Source organism: Colias croceus, chromosome 28 (assembly GCF_905220415.1).
Source record: "Colias croceus chromosome 28, ilColCroc2.1".
Lineage (NCBI taxonomy): Eukaryota > Metazoa > Arthropoda > Insecta > Lepidoptera > Pieridae > Colias > Colias croceus.
Window position 1 is genome coordinate 294,417 of NC_059564.1, and position 20,347 is coordinate 314,763.

The 20,347-nt window shown below is 36.2% G+C and overlaps 1 protein-coding gene across 1 annotated transcript in view; it reads left to right on the forward strand.

The window, feature by feature from the left end:
* Nucleotides 1–20,347, forward strand: part of LOC123703987 (neogenin) — a 94,037-nt gene that overhangs the window by 52,095 nt on the left and 21,595 nt on the right. The window contains exons 2-14 of the mRNA XM_045652214.1: nt 5,293–5,470; nt 6,167–6,297; nt 6,588–6,784; nt 7,575–7,726; nt 8,444–8,544; nt 8,669–8,756; nt 9,003–9,144; nt 9,806–9,972; nt 10,375–10,493; nt 10,813–11,155; nt 11,507–11,630; nt 12,125–12,280; nt 19,021–19,218. Of these exons, the coding sequence (XP_045508170.1) occupies nt 5,293–5,470; nt 6,167–6,297; nt 6,588–6,784; nt 7,575–7,726; nt 8,444–8,544; nt 8,669–8,756; nt 9,003–9,144; nt 9,806–9,972; nt 10,375–10,493; nt 10,813–11,155; nt 11,507–11,630; nt 12,125–12,280; nt 19,021–19,218 (2,096 nt within the window). The remainder of the gene's footprint in view (nt 1–5,292; nt 5,471–6,166; nt 6,298–6,587; nt 6,785–7,574; nt 7,727–8,443; nt 8,545–8,668; nt 8,757–9,002; nt 9,145–9,805; nt 9,973–10,374; nt 10,494–10,812; nt 11,156–11,506; nt 11,631–12,124; nt 12,281–19,020; nt 19,219–20,347) is intronic.

Here is a 20,347-nt window from a genome sequence, read left to right on the forward strand (position 1 = left end):
TGTTTTTAGATACCCTCATCTTCATAAAAAATAGGAAAAAATTTTAAGATTTGTTTGGACGACTAACTTAAAATTACATAGATGTACTTAGCACTAAACTGGTGTCTAAACTTAATTTCTCTATATAAGGTACCTGTAACTATTTAGTAATTTGTGGTGCTATTTACTACCATAGAAAAAATCATTATGATTAAAATAATATTTTAGTACTTTTTGACATTAGAACAAAATGGGGTTGGAATAAATGATGTTTGTAAATTTAGATTAGATTCTATAATATAATGAATAACAAACGCGAAGCCTTTTAATCTGTAAAGGCTTGAGTTCCTAAAGAATAGTAATAAAAAAGTACCCTCCATTCTGTAGAACCTCAATTCACAAATACCAACAAAGATAAACCTTTTGAGATCTAATCAAATTAAACCAATATCAAGGGGGGGCTTTGAAATTCATTATCAGATTCTCAAGGATTTTACCTCAAGAGCTCTTAAACTTAGGGCTGTCACTAAACAGTTTTTAGAATAAAAAATAATCGAGTTTAGAGTTTATATTGTTACTTCACACAAAGACACATTTCATAAATTCCGCTGTGTTTTATAATAGTTCAATTAACTATTAACTCTATTTACTACGACCGGGTTGAATTCGTTATCGTCAGGTAGTGTGTTCAGCCTGTCGTCTTGATCATTTTCTATACAATTGATTCAAGAATTTTTTTTTTTTGATGATTATTTCAAAAGATAAAAGGTTATTTTTACTGCAAGTTGCCAAAATTAAATGTAACAACAAAACATAATATGACGAAATCTTATTACTTCATTGTTTATGATGTTGAATAAATTATATACTAAAACCTTCCTCCAGAACAACTCTATCTATTAAAAAAACAGCATCAAAATAGCGTGCGTAGTTTTAAAGATTTAAAAACACATAGGGATATAGGGACAAAGAACGTGACTTTGTTTTATACTATGTTACTATTTGTTACTCTTCTACGCAGAATAGCTTAAACGATCTCGATAAAATTTAGCACAATGACATATTACAGTCTGGATTAGCATAAATCACATCACATTTTTTCAATACTGCTCATAAGGTCCATTTTAGAATGCAACAGTTGAATAGTATAACGGACAATAGAACGGACGATTGCATCGATGTAAGCGATAATGGACACTATTGTCCAAATGGCTTGACCCCGGTTGATCCTTGGTTAGAGACCATTCTAGGAATTACAATATGAGTTCGTTGCTAATGGAAAAATATTGATATTTATTTCTTTGACAGTATGATTACTATATTTGAACATGTTATATAATACTGCTCTAATAAATAACCGATTGTATACTTAATGATTTTTTATATATTTGTCCGTTGTAATAGACGGATATAATTTCACATTTCATAAGTATGGTTTGACAACCCTATCTGTTTTGATATTAAGCTAACAAACAAATTTTACAATTATTTTGTTATTAAATTATTAAATAATTATTTCATACTTTGTTTGTTAACTTGTTAAAAAGATCTCTGATTATTTTATTATAATGTATAAAAGCTTTTCATTTTCGGCACTGTGTAATTGAAATAATTATTTTTTATAAACTTTTTAATTGTATTTGTATTGTGGAGATAATTTTTAACTTTTAATTAATAAATAACTTCCATTATTGAGCTACTAGCTGTGTCCCGCGGTTTCAACTGCAGAATAAACTACCTACACAAATTTTGGTTAGGGTCATCAATTTTTATTTTATTAAAACTCAGCTTATTTCTTTACATTTTTGTTCAGACACAAGGAAAAAAGGGCAATAGGGCAGAACAACTTTTGCTAAGTTAAGATAAAATCGATGAAAACCCGTGGTTTATAATATAATATTAATATTTTATTAATAGCCTCCATTTTTAAGAAAATCAACCTTTTATTTTAGCTTTATATATTTAAGTTGAAAGTTTATATCCGCCGGTGAAACCGCGGGGCACAGCTACTATATAATTACACGCTCCAAATATCATACGCAATGAACCAAAGCACAATCTATCATTTGTCGATTAAAGATCAATTGCATCGCTCTTGGTTGAGCGAACAATGGGATATATAGTATGGGATAATTGGGATTGATGGGATTCGATGGGGTCGGGTCAAATTTGTATGTTTGTTCGTTTAGATGTGGAAGTGATCTCTGTACCTATATTATAAAATTGTAGTTCGTTTGGTGGAATGCTCTAATCTCATTTTAGGGTTCCGTATGTGTAAAGCGGGATACTATTACTGAGAATTCGTTGATACGTGAAAATAATACAAAAATATCTTATTTGTACGTAACCATTAGTGTCGTCAGATTGAATCGCACTTAACTATTTTTTGATGAAGTTGCGTGGTTAAACTAGTAGCAAACAAATAAAATATGTTATCTACTATACCTGCTTCTAAAATACCGGATGCGGGCGGATCCGAGGGTTTTAATATGTATTTATGGACATTTTGATTGTAGTACGGGTGATGTGTAAATATTGTGACAGATGATAATCTTGTACGGGTTATTTTGAGGTATTGGAGTTGATTTTTCAATCGTCGATGTTTTGAAATGGTAATAAAAATTCTGGGCAGACTGTAAATCGAAGCTTTTTGAAGTGAAAGTTCTTTAGGCGCGTTGAGAGTAAAATTTCAAAGTCATGGAAATACCGTCACGTGACACGTCATGGAGAGGCGACGATTTTAATATCTTTGAATCTTGACCAAGAAGTTTCACTTCTGACACATGTGCTCGGCACACACGCTCTTTTTTATTTATTAATCTTTGTACGAAAATGTTGACAATTTTTCTTATGACAGGGATCCAAATATTTTCAAATATAAAATTCAGAATCTCTAAAATATGTACTGTAGATCTCCCATTATTCACTCTATGTGTACATACACAATTTATCTTGACGATAAATAAGATTGAAGGAAATTAACTTTTAACTTTGAAACTGTTGTTGTGAAAAACAAAAGCTTTAAAACAAATTAAAAATAAGCTTGAAAGGGAAAGTTTAGAGGTCGACGGTTGTAATTTTATAGGAGTTTATGTCATTTTTTTACATTAAAAAGTTTACAAAACACGAACAATATTTTGAAATATCAAAAACTGTCGCGTAATATTTGTGAAAGTTTGTGAGGATGGATGGATACTCTTTCACGCAAATACTACTGAACCGATTACAATGAAATTTAGTATGTAGGTAGCTGAAGACTAAGACTAAGTCAACGGAAATTCCACATGAACTATGCGGGTTGTTTTTTATGCTGCGATAGGGGAGCGCTTGGCCACGATCTCGCCTGATGGTAAGCTGAGATGTGGCCTAAGATGGAGCGTGCTTCCCTAGAATATACCTGTTCACTCTCCTCTTGAAGGGTTTTTCTTTGAAAACACGAGCGACGCCGCGGGCAGAAATTTAGTAAATAAGAGTCTTATTTAAATTTAATAAATGAAACATGATTACAGTCTGAATTATTATATAATATTTTTTCTAGATACCAAAGACTGAAAACAGATATTAATATTCTACAAAGCTCTCCTTATAAAGTTATTAACGTCACTTCAATATAATCAGTAGATGCTAAGTACTGACCTAGTTATTGCGTCTGGGTTTTGCTGTGCAGTTTAGATTAATGTAGCATATTCAATAATGACGTCTTGTCAAATGTCTGTTATAATGATGTATGCGCTAATAAACTTTGGAATGTGTGTGTTGTTTTATTTGAAACGAGCGGTCCGCCCCGGCTTCGCTCGTGGTACATGTTTACGTTTTCTCTCAATAAGAACCAGCCTCGTATTCCAAAGAATATTAGAATTAACGAATACTTGTCACAGACGAATTCTACCATACCCGTGGCCCCGTCGTTGATGCGACTTGACGGAACACAGTGGGGTTTTGGTCGGTAGGAATCAGACATAACCCACGGCCCCTTCCCCGGAGGCCGTGGGTATCTATGCAAGATTTCCCCACTTAAAAAAAAAGGTATTAAATACTTTCCATGTATTATTAAGATTTAAAAACACTTATCAAAGTATTAAGTAGTTCTTAAAGTATTCATACTTGGATAAATAAATGTTCTAGTTTGAGTTTAAGTAACGTACCTATTAAATATGTAGTAATCCGTGGTTCAAGTACGTCATGGGGTACATAGTTAGGCAATGGTCTGTACGGTCATTAGGAGAATTCCTAAGTTGATCTAGACGGAATAGGTAGTAAATAATAAGAACAGTGATCTGTGTTGAGCAAACCACTAATTATTTAGGTAACTAGATGGCTTGTAGACATGGATTTTGAGGTTATAGGATTTTAATGTATGTGGTAATTACTTCGGTAAATTGTGATAACATGGTTGTTTTAAATATTGTCTTCGTGCTTATCAATTATAATTTTTCCTATGACATTTACGCACGTTTTACCTTCTTTGCCTCGTGACTGGATACAGGAAGAGATTTGTTAAAAGTTATTTCTCAATAATCAGTACTCTCGTAACGTAATATAAATAAATATTGTGCTTATGATTAACTAAAGGTCAGCCTATTTGCGAAAACATAACACATTACCACTTTAAAGACACGCAGACCAGCACCATCCAGTATAGTTAAATCTGTGTCACTGCTAAACAGTTGACTTGTGTATGCATGGAATATATAAGTGAGGAGTTAATACTGAATATCAGTGGCCTCATCCGACTCGAGGGACCAAAGTTTAGATCGATCTGTGTTCAGGGAAATTCAACTTATGGCCATTGGATTAAGGTCCAAATTATGTATGAGTAATGTCGTGAAGTTGATGTACCGAAATATTGTTCGACTTTTAATATGCTTATGTTTTGTGGTGTGAACGATCGCTTTGGTCTCGCTTTTATAGGAAAAATTGTTTCCAAATAAATATTACTTTGTTTTACATCCCTCTACAATTTGCGCTAATTTATTTCGCGAAGGTTTGTGAGTGGGTGGATAGAAGGATACTTGTGATGGAATACCTTCAGTTAATCTTTATCTATTATGTATTTCGATTTCGATTTATCAATTTATTCGATACATATAATTAATTAATTAAGTCATATGTTATCGAGTGCTTGCCGCTTAACTTTATCCCTTGAAACGATATATTTAGAATGTATATAATTATATTTTTCAATTATTCAAGACAAGAAAAAAGACTTTATAAAACAGAATTCATAAGAGCTGAAAGCTGTGTTCTTTTTATTATATACGATATACGAATAAATACATCTTGTACATTAAACACAATTCAATTACCTTCCAGGCGGCGACAAAGACAGCATGTTCAAGCTAACATCAGAGCCGCTAGACGGCGTGGTCGGCGAGGGCGAGCGGTGGGTGCTAGCGTGCGCTGCGCCGTCACAGGCCCGCCTCGCGTGGCGGCACAGCACTGCTGCTGCCCCCACGCGTGATCATACTATATCGCACACTGATAGCCACAGGTATGACAGCGATATTTGAAGGAATGATAGTTTATAAAATACGAACATTATCAGAGATTATCAGTAGATGCTAAGCACTGACCCAATTATTGCTGTGCAGTTTAGATTAATGTAGCATATTCAATGATGATGTCTTGTATCTAATCTTGTCAAATGTCTGTTAGAATGATGTATGCGCTAATCAACTTAGGAATGTGTTTGAAAATTTGAAAGATAGTTTATTAATCCCCACACTCCACAGTATAATAAAAAAGAGCGTGTGTGCCGAGCACACGTGTCAGAAGTGAAACTTCTTTGGCAAGATTACAAAATCGAGATACCAAAATCGTCGCCTTACTCTATAACTTGACTGTATTGTCACACCGCAAGCGAAGCCATGGTCGGAAAGCTAGTCCATAATATTATATGATACATGAACACTTCAAGATTAGGCTGTGCTTTTTTACAAGCGTGTGGGCTTTTTTGAGTTTAAATATAATTAAGTTTGGGAAAAATATGCTTTTTAATCTATACTAATATTATAAAGCTGAAGAGTTTGTTTGTATGTTAGAACACGCTAATCTCAGGAACTACTGGTCTGATTTGAAAAATTCTTTCAGTGTTAGATAGCCCATTAATCGAGGAAGGCTATATGCTATTTATCGTGTGGGTGAAACCGCGGAGCGCAGCTAGTTATGTATAAATCTATTATTTCAGGAAACAACTGTCAAACGGGTCACTGGTAATCGAAAGTATGACAGCAGCTTTAGCTGGACAGTACCAGTGTGTGGCGACGGTGGAGGGGGTCGGCACTGTGGTGTCGAGAGTGGCGACGCTGTTTCTAGCTGGTAAGACAAAGTTGGTATAGGAAACGCGATAAGAGTAGGGACATTATGTTTAGAAGTTTGATTTATCGTTACTTTTTAATTGAAATGTAACTTGAACTATATCTATTACGAGTACATGCATGTCTACGTTTTTGTCTTTGATTTTTTTTATTACTTGCTTCTGAAATTTCATTTTTCGGAAATTCCATTCAAATCTTTGTAACTTCGTAGCTACTGGAAGCGACGCGTTTGTCATTTAATTACTTTTATATTGTTTTTTTAAATAAAAGTTTGTGTAATTTTCACAACAGAAATACCCGAGCTCCTAGAGGGCCCGCGTGTAGTATCTACCGTACTCGGTGCTAGCGCGTTACTCCCTTGCGGGCTCAAGCTGGCCCCGCGCGTGGCCGTTCGGGTGCTGCCTGCCCCAGCTAGTGCAGCACCACCGGAGCGACGTGTGTACGGAGCTGCGAGATTGTATGCACAGCCGCCGGTGTTGAAGCTCAATGTAAGTGTAGTGCGGGCTCAAGCTGGCCCCGCGCGTGGCCGTTCGGGTGCTGCCTGCCCCAGCTAGTGCAGCACCACCGGAGCGACGTGTGTACGGAGCTGCGAGATTGTATGCACAGCCGCCGGTGTTGAAGCTCAATGTAAGTGTAGTGCGGGCTCAAGCTGGCCCCGCGCGTGGCCGTTCGGGTGCTGCCTGCCCCAGCTAGTGCAGCACCACCGGAGCGACGTGTGTACGGAGCTGCGAGATTGTATGCACAGCCGCCGGTGTTGAAGCTCAATGTAAGTGTAGTGCGGGCTCAAGCTGGCCCCGCGCGTGGCCGTTCGGGTGCTGCCTGCCCCAGCTAGTGCAGCACCACCGGAGCGACGTGTGTACGGAGCTGCGAGATTGTATGCACAGCCGCCGGTGTTGAAGCTCAATGTAAGTGTAGTGCGGGCTCAAGCTGGCCCCGCGCGTGGCTGTGCGGGTGCGGCTTATACGAAATTGTACAATCAAAATTTTACAAATAATTATAATACAGTATTTGATACCATGAATACGTAATTGTTATAGCGTTTCATGCATTCCATTTCCATTACTTTACACACTTTTTAGTCGAGGATTTACACACACACTTTTTAGTCGAGGATTTTCACAAATTGCTATACAATCACCCTCTGTCAAAAAACTTGCTAATTTTGCATTGATTCAATATATTCATTTTACTTCTGTTTTGTCCTGTTTTATTACAGAACACAGTCCAGTAGATTTAAAAAATAGAGTATAATTTATCATTTTATTTATCCATTTGCAGGTAACATGGTTAAAAAACGGTCAGCCGCTCCGCATGGAGGCCGCACGCGTGTCACTCACACCGAGCGGCGCGCTGGAGCTCGAACCGGCGCGGGCGCATGATGCGGCCGTGTATAGATGTCAGGTGGGGTTGGCGGGGAGACGGGATGTGAGGTGGGTGGTGTGGTTATTTTTGTTAGTATCATGAATATCATTATTGAAGTGAAACTTCATTATCGGGGTTGGAAAAAAATTTAGTGAAACATTTTTTCGTTATGCGTGACATTTTTCCGTTACGCGCCATCTTTTTCTTATCTTTACCACGCGGGATTCGACGTATTTCTGTAAAGTTGAATATAGTACATTATTTTTTTAAAATAAGGTCATAAAGAAGTTTCACTTCTTACGTGTGTACACTAGTACACGCACACAAACACATTTATTTATTTTTGTCAACATCAATATAATTATCTTCGTTATCAGCAGAATTATCATCAGTAGCAATATTATCAGCAGAATTATTATCAGCAGCAATATTCTCAGCAGCATTATTATCAGCAGCTTTATTATTAATAGCATTGTCATCAGCCACATTATTATCAGCACCATTTACAGTCATTGTATCTTTCACATTGTCATTGTTGTGATCAGATTTATCATCGTGTTTAGCATCATAATTAGCAGTATTATCAACAACATTATTATCAGTAACATTTACATTACCATCATTATCAGCAGCATTTACATTAGCATCGTTATCATCAGTAGCATTTGTATTAGCATCATAATTATCAGTACGATTCTCATCATCAATATGGTCTGCATTATTGTATTCATTATATTAAAAAGTCCGCCCATTGATAACAAAACAAAATATTATGTTATTAACAGAACGGGTCCAGAAATAGAACTACGTGTGAACAGTGAAATAGCGAATCTAGAAGCGGCGCCGCGATTCATAGCCACACCTCAACCAGTTACAGTCATGGAAGGTATGTTTAAAATAATTTGAGTTTTAAACCGTTGTTTGTCGAACATCTATGAAAACAGATTTTGGAATCATATCCTTAGAATTAAAATTTATTTTTATTTATGGATGATAATGTTACATTTTAGGAGCGTCTGTGACGTTCGACTGTGCTGCCATCGGCAACCCCAAACCTGAAATGATTTGGCTCAATAACGGTGTCGCTATTGACCTCAAGTGAGTTGATAGCTTTGATATATGTTAATTATAATATTTGTCATAATATCCCTCTTGCTGATGATGTTAGGTCATCTGCAATAAAAACTTAATTCATTAATTGCTTTATTTCCTTTTTTGTATCTCATTTGTGAAGAAATACTACTTAAATGTTGCCATTATATCCGTTTTGCTGACGAATTTGCTTGGTTCATTTGCAAAAAAGACTTGATTCTCTCATTTATTCGTTCAATTATTCATTTCTAGCGACCTAGACTCCCGCTTCTACCTAGTAGGCGGTGGGTCTCTGCGCGTGCAGGCCGCGCGTGCGCTGGACGCCGGTACATACACGTGCCGCGCGCACAACCGGCTCGACTCCGCCGACCACTCCACGCAGCTGCACGTTATGGTGAGCTCACCTACACGAACATACACCTACGCAAACATACACCTACGCAAACATACACCTACTCAAACATACACCTACTCAAACATACACCTACACAAACATACACACCTACACAAACGTACACGTCAGACATACACAAACTTAATGCTACATCCACACGCTGGCTGTTTGTCACAAACACCGCAAACAGCAAACGAAGTCCCAAACACCAACCACAATCACTCAACACAAACAGCCATCCACATGCTTGGCGAACGTTCATAACATGCCGAACACTGCCCAACACAAACACAAACAGGCAAACAACGACAAACACCCATCCACACGTCCGCGTTTTCTGTTTGCTGTTGGCTGTTTGCCATTGTTTGTCAAGCGTGTGAATGGGGCTTAAGATACAACAACAGATTAACACCGACATCTTTTCAAATATACAACTCCTGAGACATATAACTACAGCGTTACATCTACACCTATTCAAACGAACACCTACTCGCGTCTTTTGCAGAAATACACCAAGGCACCTAACTTACTCAAAACTACACCTACAAACTTCAGTATATCTCTACACGTTATCCCTAATTACTCGGTTAACATCTTATTAAATATTTTTCATTCCCATTATTTAATCTTTTGTACACTCAACATAATATAACAATTCCAGAGTGTCCCACGAGTAACATTACCGGAAGGTGATATAGTACGTGCACGTAAACGCGGCGACTCGCGCTTGGCCTGCGAGGTGAAGGGCAAACCGCCGCCGAAGGTCACGTGGCTGAAGGATGGAGAACCATTGTCGCCGAATAACCATGATATTGCTATGGTTGATGGGTAAGAACACTTCTGAAAAACTATAAATTTGAAATTTTTAAGAAATACTGAAAAAAATGTCAATTAGATCCTTGGTTTACCGTAAACACGTTTACTAGAATCTGAGATTTTTGTTCTATGTAAAGTTAAAATGAAAATGATTTAGCTTCAACTGAACTTGAAGATGAAAATGTTGTGAAATTAGATCTTAATGGCTTGACATAGATATAATATTTATGTACTCTATATAATTTGTAATTAATGAATCCCTGAATCTATCTCATAAATTAAGAGCAATCATAATTTAAAAGGAATTCTCAAGTAATATTAACAATTTTAATTTATCAAAATCAACAATTTCCCATAAACATAAATAAAAAATAACAAAGGACTAAACACTGAACCTTGCGACACCCCTTACAGTAGTTCACTGCGAATCCAAGGCGTGTTACCGGTGGACGCGGGAGTGTTTCAATGTTTCGCGACATCACCGGCCGGGACCAGCACGGCTGCGCTGAGATTGATGGTGTTGCCGGAAAATGGTAATGTTGTAGTGTATAGTGTCAAATGCCGTTTAGAAATCTATTGAAATTATAACGTGGATTTTGCGAATTTACAGTTTTTTTTTTTTTCAGGTTAAAAATATGTTGCATTGCTTTTTAAAAAATTAAGCTATAACTTGAATGATCAAGTAACGATGTGTTATTAACAAGAGATGTGATGCCATGTGTGATGTCCTTTTTTATTTTCAAACATATCCTTTATTTATCTTTATCCTATGTCATTTATTTTTTCCTTTCTTATTTATTTATTTTTGCACTTTTAATTTTAATTTCGACCCTTATTATTTATCACTTTCAGCCCCCGACCCTCCAAGCACTCCGCATGACATATTTAACAGTCTCCTTACATCCGACCTAGATATAGATCCTACAGAAGATCTAGATCTAGGCGAAACGTCATCCGCATATACATCAGGGCCGGATTTGGAGTACGATTATTTAACTTCGAATGATTTATTTCACGCTGCTAAAGGAATGGATAGTGAGGGGGAGGGGAACGCGAGTGTGGTCTCTGCGCCTGTGAACTTAAGGGCGGTTATTGTGAAGCACAGATTTGTGACGCTTAGTTGGGAAGAGCCGGAACATAAAATGGAGGAAATTACTGGATACGCTGTTTTCTATAAGGTCAAAGGGAGTGTACGGTGAGTTGATGTAGGAATTTTTGTCTAGATTTTTCGCAGTTGAATTTAAACTTATTTTGATAAAAGTATTTATATAAAATATGACTATTTTTACTATATCACATATTTCATCATTGTCCTGGTTGAAGTTTTTTAACTACTGTTAGCTGTTCATGATCGAATAATTTTAAGTACAGTGTGTTTTTAATTTTTAAAATTGTAGTATAAATAAAAACTTTAAAGAACAAAGCCGATATTGAAAGTCACCATTAGAAAGCTAGATTTTTTTGAAGCGTCTAGTAAATATAAAAATTCACGTTTAATTCAAGTTTTATACCCGTCGAAACTTAAATTTCTCTTACAATATTTCAGTGAGCGTGTATCCCGCGGCGCGGGCACTCGCCACGAGATGAACATACCGTCGCTACAACCGGACACACAGTACGAATTTACGGCACGAGCGTACACGGAAAATGCTGTGTCTCCGGCTACTGAGGTGAGTTGGAGATAATAAAATATATAAATAAATGAAAATTCATTTTATTTGTTTGATAAGATAGGAAAAACAGGGGTATGTGTGAAAGAAAGGTGTGTGGGAGATAATTTTAAACTGCAATATGGGTGGTAGTGGTAACAAAATATACACTATTCCATATTTAATAAAACGTTTAATAAAATGAAATTCGATATTAATATGTCACATTATACATTTAGCACTTTACAGGATTATTTCTACAACGAGCTAGGTTTAGATCCGGCTTGAAGGACCAAACAATGTTTGAGCACTTAGTGATTGTTTCAAATGAATGTAATACTGTTAAGCTTAATTTGCTTAATTTGTATTTGAATAACAAGGGGGTATTTAATAAACATTCGGACACTGTTCATAATGTCACTTTTTATTACACGCACAGTGACAATCCTTCCACCAATAACACTGATTTTACGATTATGACGTACAGAAAACTTAAATCATTACATAATTTATAGCCGTTGGAAGTAAAAACACCAGCTGAAGAACTTCTCTACGGGCCCCCCGTGGACGTGCGGGTTGAGGCCACGGGGCCCCACTCAGTGAAAGTGAGTTGGTCACCGCCGGTGGACGCGGCAACTCCACCAACTAAATACGCGGTTTATTACACTGAGGTGAGTTGGTGCTTTTTGTTCAAACCGTAATAAGTGTTATTTTATACAAATACTATATTTTTGACATGCCAAAAGCTTGTGACAGGATGTATCACAACATTATAATTCAATCTAAAAGTAAATGAGTGAATGTTTTCTATTTATATAGAAAATATAACAGAATATTATGTCGTACTATGAAAAGCAAATAAAAATAAAACAACCAATCGAAAAAGGAAAGCAATGAATATGGGGTACTTCAAGGCACTGTAATGTGACCACTTATATTTCTAATTTATAATAATTAATAATGACTATAAGGATGTTTCGAGCAGCAAATTGTGGCTTGTCTTTTTAATAAAATTAATAAGTTATTGAGTTGTGCAATGTTCTTGAAAAGTAAGATTGAGAAATGCAGTTGTTTTATGATGACATCGTACTTCAAGAAGTATTGTTTACTTTTAACGTACGTAGTTAAACTTTGCGGGAGCGATTTGACTTTTTTAAAAAAAAGAAATAAAATTAAAATTAAACTTATTTAATTACTTAACTATAACAAGTGGACGATTTGGAGTCACAAATGTTAATGCCAGAATTACATGCAATGATACAAGCGATACCTTATTGCGAAACGAATGTTTTCCATTATGTGGAATGCTTATGTTAAATTGCAAGAACTCTCCGGTGGTCTTGCTGAGGCCAGCGGAAGGCTATTGCTCAACCTAACACAGAGGGTTGGGGTGGATGCGTAACTCCTCCCTCCTTAAGTGCGAAATTATCGGTTTGTTCATTTTTAATAACTATCCGATGATTTCGCAGACACATTACATTTAATATCTTATAACGAAGTAAGTAAAGTAAAAATAGAATTACAAGTACAAAGATTAAAAATAGAGACGTATAGCCTAAAGTAGCACTGAATCTAAAGTTTCTTTCACTGTTAACCATTTCACTATCACTGAACACTGATTGCTTTAATATCGTTGACATATATTTAACTTCGTCCAAGTTGATTCCTCGCATATTGAGTGCACGTGTACTGGATAATATTGGAGTTCTATTCGCAGGTAATTGCGGCAAAACTATAATTTTTGTTGGTTCTACAGGATCATTCTCAGTGATTACTTGGTCAGGGCGAATCGTTATATTCTGGATCTCGATGCTACATGGTTCGTCGATGGTCATTATGTATGTGCCCACGACAGGATATTTGCTGACATCACCATTGCAAATTTGAGTCAGAGTATTTCTGTATTTTGAGAAAAGTATCCAACTTATAGATGTGATTCTTTGAATTCTCACATTCTCTATATTGATTAGCTGTTGTTCGCAGTGCATTGGGTTTCCTTCAAATTTAAGCAGTTGTTCTATGCAAGTAGTTTCAGGATAAGGCGTTTGATTTCGTTCATCGCATAGAAATTGTTCTCCAGCAGCGAGCGATCGGCACGGTTTTACGATCGGTAAGTATTTCATCCCCTTTGCCAACAGGTAAGGATATTTAGGAAAAATGGAAACGGTTTTACTATCGGATGCATGGTATATAGGTAAAGAGTATAATTTGTAATAGTTATAAGTATAATTATCTGTAATTGGAACCTCCATTATGAACGTAATCTGGTTTTGTTTAATATACGATTTAACATTAATAGTTTCTTCTAGTCTTACTAAATTTGCCTCACTCGCTTTAAACACTAAATTTTCAGTTTGATATATAAGAACTAAATGTTGCAACAACTCTGTAGAATTAATTATGCTTTGATGTAGTATGGATACTTTACTAAATGCTAGAGCAGTCTCTACTTCCCCTAATTTTATAAAAATAGTACGAAAGTTACTTACAAATAAATTTAAAAGGCTTACAACATAAGTAGTATAAACCCAATGATTATCCTTAATCATAGATTCTACAATTTTTAAACGCTTATCTAATATATTAGAATTTTGATTTAAGACTTCAGTAGAATTGATAAAACTATAGAGGATTTTAGATATTAAAGTAATTTTATTTCTAATGATAGTTTGATCGTTTTCAAGTTTAGGTGTAAGTTTATCGTATCTCATTGCGTCACTATAGTCTAAATTTCCGGTTATGTTTAAGAGGTTGTAGTTGAAGTGCCAGCGCGGACCTCATCACTATCAGCCAACACCACAACGCGGAGGGCGTTTTACATTTTTAATAGGGACCTTAGTCTTCCTTTTACCAATCTCTATCGGTATAACGTTCCTTGAACCTTGTCCTATAACCTTAGCTTTATGGAATCGCGGCTTATCCTTGCTTTTTCGCTTATTAACGTCTTTCGCAAATATAATTTTTCCTGATGGGAGACTGATTGGATCTTCACCACCTCTCCTATCTTTTGCCTTTTGCTTAGTTTCGATCATTTTCTCTGCTAAATGTTTATATAGAATCTTTAAACGTTTTGCATGGTCCTTAACCAATTGCTGTATATAATAATGCTCGAAATCAGCGTTAAATAAGCTACCTGAATCCGTGTGACCAAATACGACTTCAAAAGGGGTTAAGCCCGTAACTGAATGAATTGAACTATTATAGGCAATAATTGAATACATCATTACTGATGCTGCATCCGTGCATTTCTCTTCGTATTTCGCACATCTATAAATTTCACTAATGGTCGAATGTAAACGCTCAATTAATCCCATTGAATTAGGATTATTAGGTGAGCCGATATGAAGCTCAATTTTATGTAAATTCAAAAATTCTTTCATTAGCTCATTATTAAATTCACTACCGGGATCTGAACTAATCTTTCTAGGAGTGCCGTAAAACTAAAAATACTTCATGAGTGCACGCACTACTTCTGCCGTTGATCTATTGTCTATTGGAATGGCTTGACCTAACTTACTAAATGCATCGATAATAGTTAAGTAATAATTTCCTTCTATCTGAAAAATATCAATAAATATTTCTTGGAACGGCGCGTCTTGTGTTTGAGTTAATTGTAAAATAGGTTTAAAGGGATTACGATCATACTTCATTTTAGAACACGTTTCACAAGCATTAATAAGGGCTGAAATAGTTTCCTGCATATTGTGCCAAAAATAATTTCTACGTATACTTGCTAGAGTCTCTTTAATACCGCGGTGACACGTTTTGCCTTGATGGTGTTTTATTATAATAGCCTTTTGTTCCTTCTCATCTTCTATAAAAACTACACGCTCCGTACATTCAAATAGCAATACTGTATCCTTTCTAAATAATTCTATGACAATGCTAGTGAACTGTTTGCGATGTTCATCATCTTCGAAATAAATGAAATACTTAACTTTTGGTTTAATATACTCTTTTAAAAATTGTTTTACTAGATCCGGGTTATTAGTAGGCAAGAAAACTTCTAAAACCTTTTGGTTTTCACGTGAAAGGTCGTGAACTTGCATTTCGTTCTTAAACCACGTATATACTAAAATTTGATTTGGTTTTGTATCTATTGCTTCATGTAATATAGGTATACCGGACGATTCTACTATATTAGCTGAATGAACTGTATCAGATTTCGACGTTATAGATGCTGACCTGACTGGGTAGTCACATGTTCTAGGAGAACTCAGCGCCGATAGAGTTTCAGAGTCGGGAATAGATATCGTTTCACTAGAATCGCGTTCTGATATAGTAATTGTACTAGAGTCGTTACGCGTTCTTGGCCTATTGTCTCTATCGCCTATATTAACAACCATAGATTCGTTTTCGTTATCGGAATGCGTAGCGTTAACCCTAATTTTAGATAAAGCGTCCGCGTTTAAATTTTGTTTCCCAGTATCAATCATAAATTTGGAATTATTTTCAGGAATATAAATGTGTGGCAATTTCAGACTTGGATTGCAATTTAACTCTATGATTTTTTCTTTGTAGAGGCTTTCGTTCGAAAATTTTCTTCATCAGACGGATGCACATTAATGTCTTGGGTATCGTCAGTGGGTGTATAAATCTCATTCTCATCGTATTCGTAATTCGTATCGTAAGGATTACATCCATAGTAATTCGTATAGTCGTAAGGATTATAGCTATAGTAATTCGTATAGTGGTAAGGATTGTAGTCATAGTAATAATTATTGTCATTATGTAAGTCGGTTTCGTTCACTCTAAAACCTGGCTGAGTTATATTTTGTGGTCGAGGGGGTGCCGTCCTCATGGAAACGTCAGTAGACTCAAAGTGGTTATTTTGAGGAGGTCTTTGACCGAAATTCTGTGGCGTCATACCAAAAGTTTGAGGAGGCCTATAACCAAATTTTGGGTTTTGATTAAATGTTGGCCTATACCCGAACTGTGGGTTTTTATTAAACGGTTGTTGAGGTGTAAATTTAAAACCAAATTTTGCCTGCTGTGCATTTTGAGGTACATTTGGTATCCCAAAATTAGATCTTTGTTGAGGATTATTTTGTAAAAATTGAGGCACCGTAACGTTAGGCGTTTGTTTCGGCACCGTTGTATTACTATGGATACGATTGCGAGATTGGTATTGCTCGTGAAAATTAACTTCTTCTAAAACGATTTCTAAAGCCTGTTCCAATGTACTAGGTGATTTCAGTCTAACAATACGCACCATGCTTTCGGGCAAATTATATAAGAAAACGTTCAGGGCTGTATGATTATAAATCGCAATTTTCGCGCGTTTAATTTCCATATCTACCGATAAATTTACCTTCGATATTAATAATGATCGAATATTCTGTATCCTATTACAAAATTCAAGGTAACTTTCGCCGGATTTAATTTTACAGGACTCGAGAGAGATTTTTATGCAATCCTCACTACGCGGATCACCAAAATGCTGTTCTAGTAATTCCTTTAAAGCGGGCCAAGTATTAATGTCTTCGCGCTCGGATAATAACGCGGCGGCATCGCCTATTAATCTACTAGTTATGGCATGTAAAACGTAAATATTCTGTTCTTCATGCCCTCTAAATTTATTAATTATATATTCACATTTTCGAAAGAATAGATTCAAAATTCTTTTGTCTCCACCAAAAAGAGGAATAAGTTTTAACATATCACTCGGAATTGTTATTACGTTTACGCTTTCCATGTTAAATAAGTACAGAGTAATTAAAGTTCTGAAGTCTTTAACCAATTACAATAATTTCGAATTATAAAAATCACACACACACAGAAATCAATTTAAAACACAATATAATAAAAATTTAAATATAGCACAATAAAAAAATTATATGTTACCACTTACTATAAAAATTAAAACTTGAAGTAAGGTATAATTATCACATATAAAATATAAAATTTATTAATTGAATTACGATCAATTTTGAGATCATTTAAATCAATTAATATTAATATTTCTTTATGCAAAAATTCATTTACTTTTCTTATGTAAAACTTTTATTTAAGTTACACTCTATAGCTAATTAGTCTGTGCAGAGTTTTATGCAAGACAATTCTTAGAATTAAATACGATATTCCTTATTGTATAAGTTATAACTAATTTACTGATTTAATAGAATTTCATATTAAAACCAGATCCGTTATAGTGAGAGACGTTCAATCCCAAAATAACAGTAAAAAAATAGTTAAAAGTCAAAATTACACTCTCGTGAAAAGGATATAGGAATATATCAGAAAGGATGGCAAAAAGTTTTACTCACCAACCGATCGTCGATCCCATGTCCTCGTCGTGGTCGTTTAACAAATTTATTTTTCGGTTCTTTTAGGATAGCACGGCCTTTATAGCAATGTTCTAGGGCTAATTTTGAAGACCTCTAGACATGCAGACCTTATGTGGCTATCCTACCGGCTGCGCCAGTTAAACTTTGCGGGAGCGATTTGACTTTTTTAAAAAAAAGAAATAAAATTAAAATTAAACTTATTTAATTACTTAACTATAACAAGTGGACGATTTGGAGTCACAAATGTTAATGCCAGAATTACATGCAATGATACAAGCGATACCTTATTGCGAAACGAATGTTTTCCATTATGTGGAATGCTTATGTTAAATTGCAAGAACTCTCCGGTGGTCTTGCTGAGGCCAGCGGAAGGCTATTGCTCAACCTAACACAGAGGGTTGGGGTGGATGCGTAACTACGTTGTTTAAGTAGTACGATGTTTTCGAAAGTGGTGGAGGGTTATTTGTAGTTATAATTTACATTAATGATGCAATCATAAACTTATTCAAGTTTTTGCCAGCCCACAAACATATGTTTTCTATTGTTAGTTTTTCTCCAAATGAGGGTACATACAAAAAAAAGACGTGTGACACTCGGGGACTGCCGCGGTAAAGCTATTGTATAGCATGCCTTCAAGCCACACCTCCGCCCGTCGGAGTGGGGAGCATGAGGTTTTTTCGTTACGGAATTTCTGGATTCGGTTCCCGCTCTCAAGGCCCGCGATAGAAGCTATGCAATAGCTTAAATAGTTAGTACTATATCGTCCGTTCCGTTGAACGTTAAAGTTAAAGTTAGTTCTAGGTGGTATGAAAATTGATAATTATGTTCAAGTTGTATATTCTAGTATTTTTTCCATACGCCAAAGAAGTATAACTTCTAACGCGTGTACATAAGTACACACACTCTTTTTCTATTGTTAGTTTTTAATCCTAATGAGGGTACATACAAAAAAAAACCTTGTGTGGTTTTATGAAACCACGGTAAAAGTGAAACTTACGATAATTATCGTATTTGTACGATAATTATCGTACGACATGCGCTACACAGACCAAAAAGTTTGAGACGATGTAATAAAAGTTTCACTTTAAAAAGTTGGTACTATATCGTCGGTTCCGTTGAACCAGACGGAAAGCGGTCGCGAACAGAGCGAGTGGTGCTCACCGAGCGGGTGCACGGTGAGCGGGCTGCGCGCGGGCGGGCGGTACCGCGTGCGGGTCGCGGCCGCGGGGGGGGGAGCCTCGCAGGAGCGCCCCGTGCGCACACCGGCTGCACCGCCAGCTGCACCGCCGAGGAATGTTACCGCGCTGTCTGCTTCGCATACTGTGAGTACACACACACAAACACACACACACAAACACACAACACGTAATACTGTGAGTGCACACATGTACACAACACGTAATACTGTGAGTGCACACATGCACACAACACGTAATACTGTGAGTACACACACACAACACGTAATACTGTGAGTGCACACATGCACAACACGTAATACTGTGAGTGCACACATGCACAACACGTAATACTGTGAGTGCACACATGCACAACACGTAATACTGTGAGTACACACACAACACGTAATACTGTGAGTACACACACAACACGTAATACTGTGAGTGCACACATGCAAAACACGTAATACTGTGAGTGCACACACACAACACGTAATACTGTGAGTGCACACATACAAAACACGTAATACTGTGAGTGCACGTATATGGCTCGAAGGACCAATAAATGTACGAGCTTAAAAATATACTATTAAATGATCTAGGAATTAAAAAAAACTGTTAAACTTGATGTACTATGTATTTGTAGTTGAAAGATAAGTACTCACAATAATTGTTGCCCCTTAATTTTACCCCTTTTTTTGCTTCCCATACAAAATTATAATTAATTGAATTCATCACAATTTACAGGCGTTAGAAGTAAAAACACAGCTGAAGAACGTGGCAAGTTTGCCGGTACACATGCACACACAGTTGTGCGATCACATACAGTAGAGCGAACACAGGACATATACAAACACATTACACACTAATAGATCCCGCGTGTACACACACACAGTTGAGCGAACACAGGACAAATACACACACACTCATTACTGTTCAAACTGCAAAAAATAAAAATAACTCTTCGTTATTGATTTACATTAAACAATTAGACTCATAATCACTCTCAAGAATTGTCGGAAGCAAAACTCTGCCTATACTTATTAGGCAGAGTTTTGCTGCATATTCAATGAACTTTTATCGTTATTGCAATGAAATAAGGTGTTAAATTCATTGAATACTTTATAAAATTTCACTTTAACATATTTTGACGACCTTTTAATAACTGTGAGTCTAGTTGCTTATGTCCACATTTATTTCCGCCCGCTTTTTTAATGAAAACCCCGCATATTTCCCATTCCTGGGAAATTTCCGAGATGAAAAGTAGCCTATGTCT